Raw genomic sequence first — 20,158 nt, forward strand, 5'->3', positions numbered from 1 at the left:
TTAACTTCCAATTTTTATCTATTTTTTATGCCAGACGTCAGTGCTTTTGTATCACTTAATTATAGTGACTAGATCATGGTTTTTAAATTGAGTCTTTTTTTTATGTTTGTTTTTGAAAGAAAGAGTGTGAGTGGGGGAGAGGCAGAGAGAGAGGGAGACACAGAATCTGAAGCAGGCTTCAGGCTCTGAGCTGTCAGCACAGAGCCTGGCACAGGGCTCGAACCCACAAACTACGAGATCATGACCTGGGTCAAATTTGGACACTCAACCAACTGAGACACCCAGGCACCCTATGACTAGACCATTGTTTGCCATCAACATAATTTCACCAAATAAATCCCATTATTCTCAGGAAAATTTTCTGCCTGAACAAGTGATCTTAAGCTGTTCTTATTGAGAATATGTTAACAATAAAAGGATGCATGTCCAAAAATTTTCCCCTATTTTTAAAATCTTCACTTGGGCATATTTTCTCTCATTTGACCAAAAAAACAAACAAAACCCAAGAATGTTGAGTAAATATCTTAGTCGTTTATACATTCGTAACTTTAAAAAATCTATAAATATTTCTAATATTAAAGTGAACTCCAATACCAGTTTACACCCAAACTAAAGGAAATCACAATCTGCACAATGCCCACTGGGGGGGGGTAATCATTCTAAAATAGTTCCGGACTGTTTCTACCATGAGGAGCTTCCAGGGCTGTGCTGCGAAGGTGACAATGGAAGGAGGGTGGCTGGGAAAGGAAGGCACAGCAGAATGCGAATTCAGCATTTCTCCTCCAAAAGGCAGTTCTCCACTTTGCACATCTTTACTCGTTCATCTGCACATTAATAAGAGTAAATAAGAAAAGATGGGTTATTCCTTCTAGCTCATTCTTGCTCTAAGTGAATGTGATAGACAAGACTGTAGAAAATGCAGTCTCCAGTTACCTCCACTCGTTCTTGGAGAAGGAATGAACATGAGATATATATTTCTCACTCTGCCAGTTTGGTGACATCCCAGCTTCGGGAAGTGAAGCGTAACTGAAATTGCTAAATTGTAGGACTCACCCAAATAATGACAAATGATAGAATAAGGCCACAGGATCAGAACCTAGGTCGGGTTCTACTCCAGTGATGTTCTCAGGGGAGGTGACTGTGATAGGATGGTGACAAATGTATGTGAAATGGAGAAAGCCCTTTTCATTTAACAGTTGTTCTTTAGGAATGTGTGCTTATACCTAGTAAGAGGCATTTTCAGAGTACTTGGGGATTAGGCGATATTTTTCTCTCATTAGATGGGTATCATATTGGCCACAGGCATTTTTATTTCTTTGGCCTTCACTATGCATCTGATAATATAATACTTGGATATTCTCCAGAAAATGCAATTATGGAGAATTTCACAGAGAATCCAACCTAGCTGCAACGTTGTTTTTTTTTTCCCCCGGTTTCCTGTTCTGATTTTCTTCCGACACTGATCCAAGCAGATCATATGCTAACAAGAGAAAACTCTGTGACAGACAGAAGGGCAGCACTTAGGGGAGAGATTGATTATTCTTGGCTCTTTGGGGAAATGCACGGGCATCTTTACATTTAATACAAAAGAATGCCATATAAACATAAAATTGAAACTTGGGATTCATGGAGAGGATCACAAAGACATCTGAGAAGCAAACTATTACATCCTCAATAAGCATAGAGGAAATTATTTAACATGCTTTTCAAAAAGGAAAGGAAAACAGTACTTTGTGTCAGAACTTGACAGACAAGACAAACACAAACAAAAACAGAAATGCCTGGGCCAAGCAGATTATTATATGAAATGCGATCCATGGTGGTGGTATTTTTCTCTTATGTCCTTACTCAGGAAGCAGTATCTACTGACCTCAACTCCAGAGATGCCCTAAAAGATTTATGCTACATACCACTTTAGGGAAATGTCTTAGAAAGTGATGCCATTGTGATGGGCACTCAAAGAACAATACTCGCATGAAAATGTTTATTGATGCTATTTTAGGAATTTACAGAGGCCTTTCTCTTGATTAGAGCATTCATTCTCAACAGGGGTACAGCACCCCCAAAATGGCAAAAGTCAGTTCTCGAGACACACACACAGAAAGTACTCTTGTTACGAATAGGAGACAGATGCATCTATGACACAAACAGATAGCCAGTGTCCCTGCGGTGGTGAGATTTCGTGGAGGGGCAGTTGGGCCCTCGGTGAGGGTGTGCAGAGTGAGTCTCAGGAGCCCCGGCTGTGGGAGGTTGGTCGGGAAGTCGAGGGAGGACTCCTGATGGAATCAAGAGGTTTGGTAGAGCACATCTCAGGATAGGGCCCAGAACATGTTTGTCCACAGAGAGATGAAGCCGATGGGGGAATAAAAGTAGGAGGCTGAGGAGACAAAATCTAATCCCATTATATACATTTCCACCATCACACAAGACGGTGGAATACACCCCAGAATTACCAGATGCATAGAAATAGGGGGAAATACGAAATCATGGGCTGAGTCCCCGAGGTTTCCCTGTCCCACTCCAGGACGATAGGGAATATTCGAGAAAGGTTAAATACCCTGTACAGAAGGAAACAGAATGGCCTCTCCCCTTCAAGGTCTTCCAGCTGGGGTAAGAGTTGAATGTACATAAGACATTTTAACAGGAGAAAAAAGCAATGTTTTATTACATGTGCAGAGGCCCAATAATGAAATGACCAAAGTGGGCAGTTTGTATGCTTTTTGCATGAAGAGACAATAAATTCGTGAAGAATGGACAGGATGAGGACAATGGGTGTTTGGGAGCTTTAATTAGTAGGAAATCCTAAGCAAATTTGGGCTGAGGTAGCAGATTAGTTTAAAAAAAGGAACAAGGCTTGTTTTACAGCTTTCTTGGCTTTAAAGTTCGTATTGCTGGTGATAAGGATGTCTGTTTAATTCTAGTACAGGGGGTATTTTTCATATGGGAGATTTGCTCCTGCATTCATGGGGACAAAGGAGGGTCTAAGGGCCCTTGCACCCTATTTCTTAGGTAACTATTATTTAAAGTAATCAATATGCCCAAGTGGCCCATCTGGGGTGGCGTGCCCTTGGCCTCTACAACCTTGCTCTAGAAATACAGAAAGACATTAATGAATATGAAACATGAGTTTGTGTACCTGTTGTTTGAAAATGAACCAGATGAGGGGCGCCTGGGTGGCTCAGTCTGTTGAGCGCCTGACTTCGACTCAGGTCATGATATCACATTTTGTTGAGTTCGAGCCCCGCGTTGCACTCTGGGCTGACAGCTCGGAGCCTGCAGCCTGCTTCAGATTCTGTGCCTTCCTCTCTCTCTGCCTCTCCCCTGCTCATACTCTGCCTCTCTCTGCTGTCTCTCAAAAATAAATAAATGTTAAAAAAAAAAATGAACCAGATGAAAACTCTTTTCCCTAAGAGTCCTAATCCCTGGGTGTTTACCATTTTGTGACAAATGAACATTTAGAATTTTCCGTACAGGGCTACATGCTTCTTCCTAATGTTTACTTTGTATTCACCTGGAGTTAATTTACATTCCATTACTAAGAGAACGTTAGGCTATGCTGTAACTCCCTGAACTGGCTTGCTTACTTCAACACTCTGGTCATTTGCAGTAAATACTACCCAACTTATTTGCATTTGCTTCGCTATCTGTCTTTCTTACTTCTCCTCCTCATTGCATCCGTGCCCCAGGTCCATACCACTCACACCTTCCCCTGCTAGAGTCCAGAGTCCTTTCCCTTATGGTGCCTCCCATTCTCCCGTCACAAAACAGGTGGGTGAGCGATGACTTTGACACCTAGTGTTTGATCACACAACATTCATCAATAAAAAACAGAAAGTGGTTTGGGCCAAATGCAAAAGGGCTCAGAAGGTTGGGTGAAAGGCTTCCCAGGAAGAGTTTGAGTGAGGCTGGAGGTGGGTTTTGAAGAATTAGATAGGATTCAAAAGCAGAAAATGATCAGGGAAAGTGAGAGAGGCTGGTGTGTGTTTCAAGGACGATGTGTTACTGTTTGCGGGTTTCTGCTCTCCCACACAGTGTGAGCATGCCATCCCCCCCTCCCCAGCATGGCATCAACCGTGGTCATACGAGGCTAGTCTTAACCAATGGAGAGGGAGCGTTGATGGTGTGTTCCCCTTCCTAGCCGAGCACAGGGAGACATCGACTTGATTATCTCCTCTCTTATCTTTCCCTTGGTCTCAGGAGGGGTGTGTTCCCAAGGAGGCTGCTCCTTCAGCCTCCTTCCCAGACTGGAGACAATCGGGACAGAGGTGTGGGGTGTTTAGGACCGATGCTGCATGAGAAATAAGCATCAATGGTGGCACACCGCTGAGTGTCAGAATTGTTTGAAAGCTGACTGATAGAATAAATAAACCAGGTTGACTAAAACGAGTTGATATCAAAGGGTGAGCTGCGGGAGATCAGTGCAGAAAGGTTAGAACAAGACCCTGAGTATTCAGGTGAAATGTGATGTATTCTGTAACTGGCCATAATTGCTTTGAGTCTTGGTAGATTCAGCAAAACACTGAAGGAAGGCACATGTTGCTTGATAAAAAGAAGTCCTCTATTCAACGTTTATTCAGCTAATATTCATTGACCACTTACAAAGAATAAGCATTCGAAGGGCAGCTACGATCAACCGTTTCTCATGTCCTCAGATTGTGTCATGTGTAGTGTAGGAGATAATCAGGGAATTGCATTATGTCCTAGAGCTAAATAGACACAGAATGGCAGGCGATCTCAGTGGAAGATCCCTGTCTTGACTTAGGGGACCAGGGAAGACATCCCAGATCCCTTAAATTGAGGTGTGCTCTGTGCTGGAATGGAGAGAATTTAAAAACACTAAAAAAGACATCGGTTTGGAAAAAAATATGGGCAGCTGTCAAACCTTTTATGTGGGAAAATACTATTTACTGATTTCTCTGGGTAGAATTTATCTTTTCAGATTTGGAAGGATGGCCTGTAGTAATAACAAGTAAGAAAATGTTCAGTGTGAAATAATGCTTCAAGCCCTTTCAGCTCCTTCCATAACGATTTTAAAGCCTCACAACTTATGAGAAGGTTATGACCATTCACCCATTGAGGTGTGCATTTGTTTCCCAATCTGTGGTGAAATTACTTTCGAATTGTCAAATGCAACTGAAAGTTACCATCTTTTCCTCTTCTACTTTCCAATGGAATGTCTTTTTGATTTTTTCAAACATGCAACTGACTTTTCTCAGTCCAGACATAGCAAAACATTTCTCAGTATGTATCCATAAAATCATCAGACACATTTCTTCATAGAAATTCCTTTATCATGTGTCAATACAACCTTAATTTATGCATCAAAGGCCTTAAATGTTCACCATTGTTTCTTATAATATCTAAAGTGCCCTTTCTTTTCTGCTATTTATCATGTAAGTTTTCTTCTATTTGTGTTTATTACACTAAAAACACTGTGTTGACAGGCTTGATGATCTTTCATGTATGAATTATTTGATCACTACAGACAACAAGTTATCAGGAAAAAATTGTTGAGAACAATAATGTTAATAGAATAATAGACTCAGTGTACCAAATTAAACATGATCCTAAGGAAAATGAAATGTATAAATGAGCCATATAACAATAGGCTGATTTATTTTACCCAAAAATATTCTGTAAGAACTTTAGGACGGAATTGAGCTTTTTTCAAAATACAGTTTCTAAGTAGATAATGAAAAAACCCATAACCATAAACACATTATTTTTCGTTGATTACTTATATGACCCTAGGCATGCTGCAAGTGTGTTCAATTCTCATGAGAGACAGTGAGATAAATATTCATCATCATCATAATCTTTTTAAAATTTTTTTCATGTTTATTTATTTATTTTGAGAGAGAGACAGAGAGTGCATGAGCTTGGGAGGGGCAGAGAGAGAGGGAGAGAGAATCCCGAGCAAGCTCCACATTGTCAGCACAGAGTCACATGTGGACCCTGAACCCCTGAACTGTGAGGTCATGATCTGAGCCAAAATCAAGAGTCAGATGCTTAACCAACTGAGCCCCCTAGGTGCCACCGCTTCCTCCTCCTCGCCTTCCTCCTCCTCACCATCATTTCACGGATGAAGGATGGGAGCTGAGTGTGACCATCTCCCCCAAAGCCATGGGTGGATATGGGGAAGCTTTGGCTTCTAACCTAGAGCTAAAGCCTGTAAGAAATCACATGTTTACATATGCGTTTTCTAGATTCCTAGGGATTAAGTGTTAAATATTTAACACTTAATAATTTAAGTGTTAAATATTTAAGTATTTACTAGTTGATAAAAAACATTTTCACTCCGGTATGTTTTTGGTGATTTGAGGTCACGCACACTTGCTACTGTCTGTCCAGGCGGTCTCTGCCACGGCTCAGTGAGGAACGTAAGGCATCTGTGTGGAGAGAGGAAAAATTTGCTGGCACCTTTACTCACTCACTCGTTTCTCTCCTTACACACTCATAATCACAGCCCTTGATATCTCTCAGCTTCTTTAAAGAAATAAAGACAGCCACTATTTTATGTATTTTGAAGTTACTAGACAATTGTAAAAATGTATTTCCGTTAGTAATGTCATGAAGGGTACATTGCCCAACTGCTCCTTCCGAGCTTGCCGCTCACAGCTTCTGTTCCCCACGTGTCGGTGAGATGCACAGACTCTCTAGTTGCTGTAAAAGGCAAGCAAAAAGTAGAACTCCGCTATGTCCGGCCTTCACCCCGGGCTAACCAGGTGCCGCGTGGGGGTTCACACCTGTCCTCAGAATTCTTCTATGTGTTTGATTTTTGTGGGAAGAAACAGAAATCATTTTATATCTAAACATTAATCGGGCTGGGTATGATTATAAAACATACTCTAAATCAGAATTAAGCACTGAAAGAACTCACAAGTAGTCTCTCCAGAGACTTCTCAATGGAAGAGGTTGTAGATATCGGACTGTTCCCCGAGGCTTTGTCCCAGTAGCTTCCACCCATCTAAAAGGCAGGTCTCTATAGAGTTGGTAGGCCCCCCATGTAAGTATCCCACAAATGGCTTCCACTTCTATTGATGTGAAATAATGCGTAGTTGGCCACTCTAAAAAGATAATGGGGGGGGGGGGGGGATGGAATGAATATAATGTGTAAGAAATACATTATCCAGCTCCTTTTTTAAGTATGGCATTATTACTATAATGCCATAAAATGGCGTTCAACAGTCAATAGGTTTTATTTCAATAAATGCCCTTATACATCATCTGATTTCTTTCTTACAGAATTACTTGGTTGTCGTTAATATACTCTAACTTCAATCCTAATGATTAAGGATTTTCCAGAATTTTTTCTAGTAAATATGCAAAGTTTTTTCCAGTGAGGTCTTTATTTGACCTCAGACTATCAGCCAGTTTCTCAACAATAGGCATTCACAAAGTAGCAGCAAATCAGACCCCATAGGAAGGTGTATATTACAAAATGCGTTAGCCGTGGACAGATGATTATAAAGTTGCAGCTATTCCTGTTTATCGCTTTGATGTAGTACAAGGAAGAAGAGATGTGTGATTTTTCTTATTAACAATTTTAATTAACTTTTAATTGATTTCTGGGAAGATAAATGGTTTCATTATAGCATCACACACTGAGCTCCTTGGCTAGATATTAAACATCAGTGCAAACTTCCTGACAAACTGCTGATAATAAGGGATTTTATGTTCGGTTATCTTGTCTAACATCTACATACTCATCTGTAATAGTAAATAAATGGAACCACCTTGCTTTGCCAGCCCATGTCACCTAACTTACAGGACCTTTTTTATGCTCCTCTATTAATTAGGAGACGGAAAAGGAAGGAAATAGCATTTTGCAAACATTCCCGTTCCTTTGTCTCTATTAGATGTGAGTCTCGGTTTCTGTAACATTTTTGGAGTATTTTCCTAAAGAATATTACAGCCTTTTATTCCCTGAGCATCAAATGCACATCCTTTCTTGGAAGCTGGGAACTCAGGGAATTAAGTTGTGGTGAACTGGGTCAAAACGTGTGTGTGTGTGTGTGTGTGTGTGTGTGTGTGCGTGTATGTGCGTGTGTGTGTGTGTGTGCATGCACATGCGTGTGCAGGAGGGCACACTTGATGTTGAACATATTAGTCAAATTTCATGCTTCAGCTGGCTTCGAACTTTGAAACCCTATTATGAGGATGCCCTCCCTAACATTTATTTTTGACCCACCTGTTGAATAGGTGTTTGGATATTTCCTGTCCAGAAATCATCTCACTTTAGGATACAGATGGCTATATTTTGGAAAAATCCAATACATGGAGGGTCGTGAGACAGGTTCCTTCTGAAAGGACCCATGGTTTTGGGAAAAGAGTGTAAGCCAAAAGTGGTACAAAGAGGCTTTTGTTGACCATGGAATTCTGATTCCTGACATGACCTCCAAATGCTGGACATTTTCCTAGAGGTGGTACAACCGGAACCCCGGGATTTGAATAATGGATGGATGTTTGGAGTTTCAGAAGTGAATGAGGGATCTTCGTGGCAAGCCTTGAAGAAAATGTCAAAAAGTGTATACTGAGTCCTAGGGAAAGTGGAGACTTGATTTGACCTGTGTGTAGAGCTTGTACAGGAGAGTGAAGAGTGAGACGAGGCTGAAAATGTGGGTTGGAGTAAACCATGCACAGGCATCTTGACTGCTTTCCAGAGTTTGCTCAATATGTTGAATAGAGAGAGGCTACCTCTGTATTGCTTGGCGTTTCTAAATCTGGTGCCTTAGGTATATCCCTCCAGAGCGTCACTTTGTTCACTTAAAACAGTGATGACATGGGAGGAATTATGAAGTCATAAAACATGTTACCTTCTCTTTCATCTCAGTTTCCCAAATCTGTTTATTTGAACACAGACTTCCCCTCTGTCTTTGCCTCCTCTTACTTTTCCCACTTAAAATCCATTCTAACATGCCATGAGTGCAGCATAAGGAAAGCTCACACCCGGAGTTCCCTTGGCCTTTTCTATCAATTTCAGCCATTTGGAAAAACCTCCCATTGGCCTGCTGAAAGTATGTGTGTGTGTGTGTATATATATATATATATATATATATATATATATATATATATTTATTTATTTATGTTTTCTATACCATTATTTTACTATAGACCATTTTAAGAATCTCGACATGGCTGAGAGGATGCATCATCATGATAGACATTTTTTTATTTGTTTTTAATGTTTTTATTTATTTTTGAGACAGAGAGAGACAGAGCATGAGCAGGAGAGGGGCAGAAAGAGAGAGGGAGACACAGAATCTGAAACAGGTTCCAGGCTCTGAGCGGTCAGCACAGAGCCCGACGCGGGGCTCGAACTCACAGACTGTGAGATCATGACCTGAGCCGAAGTCAGACGCTCAACCGACTAAGCCACCCAGGCGCCCCATACATTTTTTTTTTTTAAGTAGGGCTTCATGCCCGGCATGGAGCCCAACGTAAGGCTTGAACTCATGACCCTGAGATCAAGACCTGAGCTGAGATCAAGAGTCGAACGCTTCACTGACTGAGCCACCCAGGCGCCCCACAATAGGCATTTTCAAGTGCGTCCTGGAGAACAAAAAGTCCGTGCAAAGAAATATTGCATGAAAAGCACCATGGACACATTATTAAAAGGAGGCCTTATTCTTGGCATTGCTCGGTGAGCTGTAGCAGTAGTTAACAAATGGTGTGCCCCTCAAGATACTAGTAAGTATTCTGCTAAACAAACAGTAGTGTGAAAGGGTCTGTGATGAAATTCCTTTGGAAACCGCTGTTAACACTGGCAGGGTTTGAATTTATCAACGACTAACCCTCTACATCTAAACTCACCTACACAGGTCTTCTACGGATGAGACTGCAATTGTAGGTGTCCGTCGGGGAAGAGCTTGCATAGCTAAACAAGCAAACCATAGAGTATCTTTATAAATAGATCCTAAATGAGACAGTTATCCAGTTCTTCCTGCCACATTCTCCACTCTCAAGTGAGAGAGGAGACAGAGCCAGGGCCGTGGTCTTGCTAACCTGTCCTTCCTCTCAACAAGATGAAACATGGGGGAGGAGGTTCCCATTCAACAATCCTAAATAAAGAAGACCTTTTAATCTAGCGCTTCTGTGAGCTGATGTGCGTTAGGAAGTTCCCAAGGGAAAGCATGGTTAATGCAGCAGCTTGGGGAATGCAGGCATGATTAGGAGGTTCTTTCTGAAATGCAAGTTTGCTTTTATATCCCATTCTCTTGTCAGGGTGAGTGTCCTAACGATCCTCTAGACTAGCTCTTTGCATCATCAAGATGATGTTGTATCATCAAAAGGTGAGGTCTTTCTCAGGTCACTTGTAGGTACTGCGTCTGCATTGTTCCGATATTAATTGTTGGGTTAAATCTGTAATAATGTCAATTTACTTCAGTTTACATGTATCTTAGTCAATGGGACAGAAAAATGGCATTGCAACTAGTTTAGAGAGAATCATTCCAAAGCTATAGTCTTTCTTACTCATGTTATAATGACGATCTGTCCCACGTTTGTGAATTTTATTTCTGACATGCATTGCGGTTGGAAATGAGATTCAAACTGTTCTCCCACTTCACATATTTTATTTTATTTTATTTTATTTTATTTTATTTTATTTTATTTTATTTTATTTTATTTTATAGTTGAGAGATCTGGGACCTAGGGAGAAAAAGTAACATACCAAAGTTAATGACATCAAAAAATAAGCTGGGAACACTGAGACCAATCAGCATTTCCACGATATAGCAGTCTCTCCTTACATAACAGTAATTCGCCACCTCAACCTCCATAACCCCTCTTGTCATTCTCCAAAATGCTCTAAGTACAAAGGTATCCACTTGTTATCATGTGCTTGTTTACGTCGTGATAAAACACTACTATGGTCTTCTAAAAAATTCTGTTTTTTCAGCATAGACTTGGAATCAGTGGTTTCACCAAGATGATCAGAGTCCTCAATGCAATTCTAATAATTCCACAGTTTTTGGTTTCAAATTCTTAGCCACAATTGCAGAGGATAATAAAGCAAGAATTAAAGTAAACCCGAACGATAGAGGTACAGTGAATAAAATACTCTAAGAAACCTTCCAACTACTACATAGAAGTGTGAATACACCCACTTATGTGTGCCAATCTATAGCATTCATTTATGAAGTGTGCCAGGCGCGGTACTAGGAATTGAGCGTTCAGTGAAACCAAAACAGCCCAGACCATACTCTTGTGGCTTACCTTGTGAAAAAGGAGAGAAGTTCTTACACAAGTAAGCACGCTGATAAAGAGATAAATTTAAATTATCCAAAGTGGCATAAACGACAGGTACTCGGAGCTCTCGGCCTGTGTGACGGGAGAGTCTAATCTCCTTTTCAGGAATCAGAGACGACTGCTTTGAGCGAGTGGCATTTACACTGACACGTGAAAGATGAGTGTGAGGAGGTGGTAGCCGGGTAGTGACAGCAGAAGCCGAGGAGGCAGAAGTTTCTGGAGAAGTTTGGGGGTTGGAGGGAACACAGTGAAAGCATTTTACCGAACCTCTTGCCCGTGGATGGTGAATTTGAATACTGCCCAAAGCACTGGAAATCATTGAAGGATGTTAAGCAGAGGACTGATGTCATTATTTCCCCTCTATAAAAGGTCTCTCTGAAGGGATGTAACTAAAAGAAAAGATTTAAGAGGTAATTTAGTTGGGGCACCTGCGTGGCTCAGTTAGTTAAGCTTCCAGCTCTTGATTTGGGCTCAGGTCATGATCTCACGGTTTGTGAGTTCCAGCCTATGCTGACGGCTCAGAGCCTGGAGGCTGCTTTGGATTCTGTGTCTCCCTCACCCTTGCCCCTCTTCTCTCTTTCTCTCTCTCTCTCTCTCTCTCTCTCTCTCTCTCTCAAAAATAAATAATAAAAAAAAGAGAGAAGTAATTTAGTAATCTAAGTTGTAGTCAGTGGTGGCTAGGACCAAGGTAATTAGGAGTGAGATATTATATGTGGGTGAAAGCAACACATTATAGACAGACAGGGATTATTTTGTAAATGACACTAGGTCTTGGACCTTGGTACTTAATATACCATGTATCACAGCCCACAACTGAGCCTCATACGTAGTATTAAACTTGCTTTCTCAAACTGTTGCATGAATGAATAATTGATAAGATAAATGAAGGAGGTATCATAAATATCTACTTTCTTTCTTATATAACCTATTTTGTTAGTAGGAGGACCATTTACTGAATGGCAATTGTTGGAGGTGAACAAGATTTGGACACAGAAGAAATTGAGAGTTCAGTCAGGAACATGTTAAGCTTCTGATTCTATGCTAGACAGAATAATGCCCCCCAAATATGTCCCACATATGAATATGTTACCCTGCCTGGCAAAAGGAACCTTGTAGATGTGATGAAGGTTAAGGATTTCAAGATAGGAAGATTTTTCTGGATTGTCCAGGTGGGTCATAATGTAATTGTAAAAACCCTTCAAACTGGAGGAGGATGTCAGGAGAGTGGGTCAGAAGGTTGAGATGGAAGAAGGAGGAGAGAGTCAAAAGTGAGAGGGACTTGACTCTCCATTGTTGGCTTTGAAGATGGAGGAGATGTGCCATGAGCCAAGGAGTGTGGGTAGACTCTAAGCTGGGAATTGTCCTCACATGACAATGGAAAACTAGGTGGGGAAGCTCAATCCTACAACTCAAGCAACTGAATTCTGTCAACACCTCCAACGAGGAAAGGGAGCTTCCCCGACAGCCTCCAGAAAGGATCACAGCCCTTCCTGTGCCTTGATTTTAGCCTGATGTGACCCGTGTTGAACTTCTGAAATACAAAGCTATAAAATTATAAACTTGTGTTTTGTAAATTACTCAATTTGCGGTCATTTGTTATGGCAGCCACAGAAAACTAACACAGATATGCATGAGGCATTCTGGGAAGTATCAGCCAAGCAGCCCGATGGATATAAAGCAATACATACACACACCCAACACACACACACACACACACACACACACACACACACACAGAGCCACTTTACTCAAATTGAATCATTCTATAACCCATCTTCCCTTATATGGATGAATAAAAACATATTTTGAACAGGGATGATTTAAAGTACTGGTTATATAAACAATTGCTTTTGTGATCTTAAGAATTCCTACAGACAGGGATGCCTGGGTGGCTCAGTCATTGAAGCACCCGACTCTTGATTTCAGCTCAGGTCATGATCTCAGTTTGTGGAGTCGAGCCCCACATCAGGCTCTGCACTATCAGTGCAGAGCCTGCTTGGGATTCTCTCTTTCCCTCTCTGTCTGCCTCTCCACTGCTCGCTCTCTCTCTCTCTCTCTCTCTCTTCCAAATAAATAAACTTAAAAAAAATTCCCACAGATAGCAAAATGTCACTGAAATTTCCACAAATGTTGGTGCTAATGAATAAGACCTATTTATATTATATTACTGGATTACATTTTTCTATTTACTTATGCAGTAATTTCAGACCAAAAATAAGTGTTTTCCCCCAAAGGGGGATTAGTGTTGTCATTTAGTTTTTCCTCTAAGTGACAAGCTTGACTAATTTGTCAATAATTTGTATGGCAAGTTCTAGGCACACAGTAAAAGTAGAAGAACATGTGTCTTTGGAAACTCTTCAGGTCGTTCATGGTGTTTCTTCTTCTTTGGGCATTCCTGCAGTCCCTCCTCCGTCTGTTCTCTGGTTTAGCCTCGAGAGGTAATGACCTCCCAGGGGAATTTTTGTTTGATGAGTCAAATGGACAAATCCTGCTGTATGTCAAGTTACAAACACGGCTTTCACATCTTGGACTTCACCATTTCATACAAGACAGAAGCATTCCGCAATGCCCCCAACATGCTTTGCTAGGGTTTGTAAAAGTGGAGGTACCTCTGCATGTGTACTGTTAAAGCACATCCTGCTGCATTCAGGCTTTCTGGACTATAAATGATTATTTGTGTCCCCAGCTCCTAATGCAGTCCAGTGTCTTGTCTTCCTTCCTTTCCTTAGCGACAGTTTGGGGCACAATTATATAGCATCTCATGGCTTCTACTATTTACTCCAGTTTCTTTGGAAAAAAGTAACACGAGGGCACCTGTGTAGCTCAGTCGCTTAAGCATCCAACTTCAGCTCAGGTCATGATCTCATGGTTCGTGGGTTTCAGCCCCATGTCGGACTCTGTGCCGATAGCTCAGAGCCTGAAGCCAGCTTCAGATTCTGTGTCTTCCTCTCTGTCTGCCCCTCCCTCACTCACGCTGTGTCTCTCTCTGTCTCAAAAATAAATAAATATTTTTAAAAATTTTTAAAATTAAAAAAAAAGAAAAACAATAACAACTGTTTACCACAAAATGCACAGTAGCTGATAGTGACTGTCAAAATTTATATCACAATTGAGTTTGGATAAGATTATTTCTCATAACCCTCTATTAGAAGAATGTGTACTCAAAATTCACACATTTTATTTGATGCAAAGTGATTTTTATGTGACTTAAAATTTTTGGTTCCTATGTTACTATCATATCAATAATTCTCAATTACCATTTAGAGATTGTATTGTAATTTCAAAGAAGAGTCCTTTGCGGGTGCTTTACAATTACTACACTTTTACTCCCATTTGGATTTGGGGGCAGATTTAATTTTAAATCTTAGTTTCATGTGTTCATTTGTTCTAACCTTCATTAATCCCACAGGTATTTATTAAGTAGTTTTATACGTGAGGCATTGTACTAAGAACTGGGGCCCTGTACATTGATTTCTTATGTAACTCTAAGCAAGATCATTACATTCCATAAGCCACAGTCTTCTCATTTGCAAAATGGGACCAATTATATTTATTCATAAGAACATGGTGAGGATTGGGGCACCTGGGTGGCTCAGTCAGTTAAGCGTCCGACTTTGGTTCAGGTCATGATCTCATGGTTCGGGGGTTCGAGCCCCACGTTGGGCTCTGTGCTGACTGCTCAGAGCCTGGAGCCTGTTTCAGATTCTCTGTCTCCTTCTCTCTCTGCCCCTCCCCTGTTCATGCTCTGTCTCTGTCAAAAAAATAAATAAATATTAAACAAAAATTAAAAGAACACGGTGAGGATTAAATGAGATCATGTACATAGTGCTTGAAAAAAATGTATATGAAAATTAATGTATGAACTGCTTGAACAAAAAGTAATGTAGCATCTTAAGTTGTCATCTAGTAGGTTATGTTAAATTAATTAAAAACTAGACATGTGTTTCTTATTTTCGAATTCAAAGTCATTAAAGAAATGATGGTCCAGGAAAAATTCAGTATTATTGTAATATGAGTTTTCTGTCATAACATAATGTTGTTATTGCTAATGATACTATCAAGTTATGTTCTGGTCATTTTGAATGAAGAAAAATTAGTGAAACTATAGTATATTTCTTTTCATGTTATAGACTTTTGCATTACATCATCATTATTTTTTTAATTTTCTCCTTAGAGAGAATATTCAGTTAAAAATACGCCGTAACATATCAACTACCCCTTCTAGCAAGGCAGCGTAACAAAATATAATGTGAAAAAATCATGATAAACACACTATGTGAATTCCTTTGTTTTTAATTTCTATGCAGGCAACAGACCCTGATGCGGGAATAAATGGCCAGGTGCACTACAGTCTGGGCAACTTCAATAATCTCTTTCGCATCACATCCAACGGGAGTATTTACACAGCAGTGAAGCTTAACCGAGAGGTCAGGGACTACTACGAACTTGTCGTTGTGGCAACCGATGGGGCGGTTCACCCGCGTCACTCAACTCTGACGCTGGCCATCAAAGTGTTGGATATTGATGATAACAGTCCCGTGTTCACTAACTCAACATATACTGTCATCGTAGAAGAGAACCTGCCAGCCGGGACCACCTTCCTTCAGATAGAGGTGGGTGGAAGACGCATTAATTTCGTGAATTCCACATTTTAATATCTCCATTAGTGTCAGGTTGCAGATTTAGCAAATAAAAAATCAACACACCAAGTTGAATTCCAATTTCAGATAAACAGTGAGTAAATGTTTAATGTAAGTGCCTCTCAGATATTACATATTGTATTTTATCTAACAGCCTTACTTCAGGGATATACCAAAAATTAAGAGGAGAAAAGATACATTTGTAAGAAATCAAATAACATTTGTTAATAATTTTTTTTAATTTATAAAATTAATTTTACATATTTATTGTAAAAATTGACAACACAATAGTCTATAAAGAAGAAGTTAATAATCTCCCACTTTGTACATCCAGGATACCCAGGATTAAATTTTTATATGTATTCTGTGACATTTATCTTTGTACTCCCACAATATCAAATAAATATTTTTATATTTACATATGTGCAAATACGCATGTGTGTGTATGCATATATCCATATATATTCAAATAAGTGTTTTCATGTATGTATATATGCAAATATGTATATATGTATATATGTATATATGCAGCCATGTGCATATATATGTATGTATATATTCAAATAAATATTTTCATATATAAATATATGCAGATATGCATGCATGAGAGTGTATGCCTGTATACCTATGTATGTATATGTAATCAAATACATATTTTCATATTTACATATATGCAAATATGCATGGATGCCAGTGTGTGCATATGTACGGGTGCATGTGTATATTCAAGTAAGTATTGTCACATTTTCATATATGCAAATATGCATGTATGCCAGCATATCATGTATACCTATATATATTCAAAAATATTTTCATATTTACATGTGTAGAGATTTGCCGTATAGGGGCGCCTGGGTGGCGCAGTCGGTTGAGTGTCCGACTTCAGCCAGGTCACGATCTCGCGGTCCGGGAGTTCGAGCCCCGCGTCGGGCTCTGGGCTGATGGCTCAGAGCCTGGAGCCTGTTTCCGATTCTGTGTCTCCCTCTCTCTCTGCCCCTCCCCCGTTCATGCTCTGTCTCTCTCTGTCCCAAAAATAAATAAAAACGTTGAAAAAAAAATTAAAAAAGAGATTTGCCGTATATTTTACAAAGGGGGATATTGCTGAACCCATTGTTTTTACTCTCAGTGCTCTTCAGAAGCCTAACTGTCCTGTTTAACAGTGTCCCCCACATTCAAGCCTGTTTTTTCAGTCCTCAGCTACAATACTACCACCAGAAACTCTGGACATTCTGATTCAGTACATTCAGTTGGCCCAGAAATCATTTTAAGCAACTGCCCCTTTAATTCTGACACAGACAGTCTACGAAGTATATTTTGGGGGGTGGAAAAAAATCTAGTCCTTCCTTGACCTGCCATCCACAACTTGAATGTTATTAGCATGGATTTCAAGAACTTGCAGTTTTTTCATAATTCAACTCAATAAATATTTAGGCCAAAACATTAATCAATCTGAAAAAGGCAGGTGCCAACCAGGGAAAGGGCCCTATTTCTCCATTTATTCTTCTGTTCATCTATTCATTTATTCATCCATTTATTCATCAAGCGTATTTTCACTGTATATTGCATTATTTTATCCTCTGCTGCACTTGAGCGATGCCAGCGTGGATAAGACAGATTTCATGCCTTCCTGGGGTTTTCAGCTGGGTGTGGCAAACAGACAAGCCAACCCTAATTGCAGTAGAGGTTCTCAATGCAAGGGGCTTAAGAAATCACAGAGAGTTTAGAAATCTAGTCTTGAGACTTAGATAGTTTCTTCCTACATTGTGAATGGAGAAGCAAGTCAGTTTTTCAAGCAGCAGAAGAGAGATTCAAAGCGTTGGAACAAATATCTTGAAATCCTGGGGGAGAGGAGACAGAGAGATGCTAGAAAATGTATGGCTCCTTCTTCCAGTTTTCAGGAGATTGGGGTTAACCCAAACTAGAATGGGAAACAAGAAGCATTTTAGTTAGGAAAATGACACCATAAAATGTGTGCTTTCCTCGTATCTTCTAGTCGTGGTGTCAGTAACTGACCAGGGGGCCAAGACATAAGTTCCCATAGCAGGTGCGAGCATGGCTGTGTGCACCTTCCATCACACCTCGTCTCCCCACTCCCCCTCGCCCCATCCCATTGCCTCCATCAGAGCCCATAAGTTCCCATAGCAGGTGCGAGCATGGCTGTGTGCACCTTCCGTCACACCTCGTCTCCCCACTCCCCCCTCGCCCCATCCCATTGCCTCCACCAGAACCCTCTGCCTTCTGTGCTAGTCCTGTAGGACCCACAGCTGGCACACCCCATTCCCAGTTCTGAACACCTTTTAGCCGCCATGTCCCTGCATGACTTCTATTTTAGTATTTGTTTGTTTGCTTGTTTTTTCCCCCCGGAGACATTAACCTGCAGGGCGGGATTTGTGTCTTGACTCATCTCGTGCTTTCGTGCATAATAACTACTCAATAAATGTTAATTAAATGGAGTATAATAGGGATCTTTAGAAATGTACTATAGGATCTTTGTAAGGAGCAATTAGTACTTCTATTTTCTTAGTTTCCTTATGCTCCTTTAATACTCTATTATGTGTGTGAAAAACACTCAATGAAAATTAATCCTTATTTAAAATATTATTTTTCAAGGTTATGCAATTAGCAGGAAATAATAATAATTTATGACTATATTCATCTCTTTACTGTGCTACGATTCTTTTCGTTAGTGATTTTCCAGGTTAAATAAATCTAGTAGTAAGATAAAAAGATGATAAAGAGTCATAGGACTCTGTCTCCCTGTCTCTGTCTCTCTTTCTCTCCTTCCTCTTTTTTAAATTTTTTTTAAATTTTTTAAATTTTTTTTTAACGTTTATTTATTTTTGAGACAGAGAGAGACAGAGCATGAACGGGGGAGGGGCAGAGAGAGAGGGAGACACAGAATCAGAAACAGGCTCCAGGCTCCGAGCCATCAGCCCAGAGCCCGACGCGGGGCTCGAACTCACGGACTGTGAGATCGTAACCTGAGTGAAGTTGGCCGCTTAACCGACTGAGCCACCCAGGCGTCCCTCTCCTTCCTCTTTTTGATACGTTACTTAACAAAAAAGCTTTTCTTTAAAACACGTCTTTTGATCATCATGTAATTCGTGTTGTTGTAGGTACTGACACATGACCTCCATCAGGCTTGTCGTCCTCTGGTTTGGTAGCACTGCCGATATGACCGTCTTTCTGCTTGACTTGTTACAGGCCAAAGATGTTGACCTCGGAGCAAATGTGTCTTATCGGATCAGAAGCCCAGAAGTCAAGCACTTTTTTGCACTACATCCGTTTACAGGAGAACTCTCCCTCTTAAGGAGTTTGGACTATGAGTCATTTCCAGACCAGGAAGCAAGCATCACTTTTCTCGTGGAGGCCTTCGATATTTATGGAACGATGCCACCGGGCATTGCTACTGTCACAGTGATAGTGAAGGTAGGGAACACAGGTGACTCCTGGTTGCCTACTCCATTCTCTCTACGGAGTCTGTAGCACACCTGAGTGTCTGGGGCAACGGTTCCTAACACCACGGTAGTACCAGACCCAGAGCAGAGGTCATCACTGTGAAAGACCTGAGGAAAAGCCGTGTTGTTTACAGTGTAGAAGATACATTTGCATGAAACTCTAAATAAGAATTTTAACACTGGCTGCCTGAATGTCCCCTTAGTTCTGGATTCTCAATCTAGTTACAGTCTCTCCAGACTACAATTCAGTCCAAAGTTGACAGCTCCAGGAATAATCACTTCGTCCAAATCCTCCAATTTAAAAGTTCTAAGAAGAAAAAGGGTACTGAAAAAGTAGGAGTTCGAAGGCCCAAGAACTAATTAATTTAGTTTAGTTCACAAGCCAAGATTCTGGAACAAAATCAGCTTGGGGATCAGCTGGAACTGGGGTCAGGATGTGGCTCAGCCATGTTCAGGGTCTGAGACACTGAGGACTTTGTTAGCTGTTCGAGATTTCTCATCCCATCCATCGTAGCAATCTGTGCCAGGTGACTGCTTGAGAGAGCATGGTATCTTGTCTTTGGGGATTCTAGTGATTTCTAAGGCAACACCTTTAGAAGAAGACAGGAGGAGGGATTTGTCAGTTCTCAATTGTTAGGGTATGTGAAGGTCACCTGAGCCGTGGGCTCCACTGTCAGATTCCTCTGCTCCTTCCCAAAGGAGCACTTTTCCCAGGGGAAAGCATCACAGACGCTTTTCTGCAGATGGATTTTCGCTTACAGTGAGAGAATCTTAGGTTCTGAGGATGATTCCAGTTCTTGAAAGTGCTGT

General features: G+C 40.6%; 1 protein-coding gene across 7 annotated transcripts in view; it reads left to right on the forward strand.

The window, feature by feature from the left end:
* The window catches only part of PCDH15 (protocadherin related 15), a 1,256,363-nt gene that overhangs the window by 1,034,917 nt on the left and 201,288 nt on the right, over positions 1–20,158 (forward strand). For all 7 annotated transcript variants that reach the window (XR_006299724.1, XM_043596132.1, XM_043596136.1 and 4 more), the window contains 2 exons: positions 15,558–15,863; positions 19,095–19,319. Coding sequence is in view for 6 of the 7 variants with exons in the window: in XM_043596132.1 (XP_043452067.1) it covers positions 15,558–15,863; positions 19,095–19,319 (531 nt within the window). In the remaining variant the exon portion in view is untranslated. The remainder of the gene's footprint in view (positions 1–15,557; positions 15,864–19,094; positions 19,320–20,158) is intronic.

The sequence above is a fragment of the Prionailurus bengalensis genome, chromosome D2 (genome assembly GCF_016509475.1).
Source record: "Prionailurus bengalensis isolate Pbe53 chromosome D2, Fcat_Pben_1.1_paternal_pri, whole genome shotgun sequence".
In the NCBI taxonomy this organism is placed as follows: domain Eukaryota; kingdom Metazoa; phylum Chordata; class Mammalia; order Carnivora; family Felidae; genus Prionailurus; species Prionailurus bengalensis.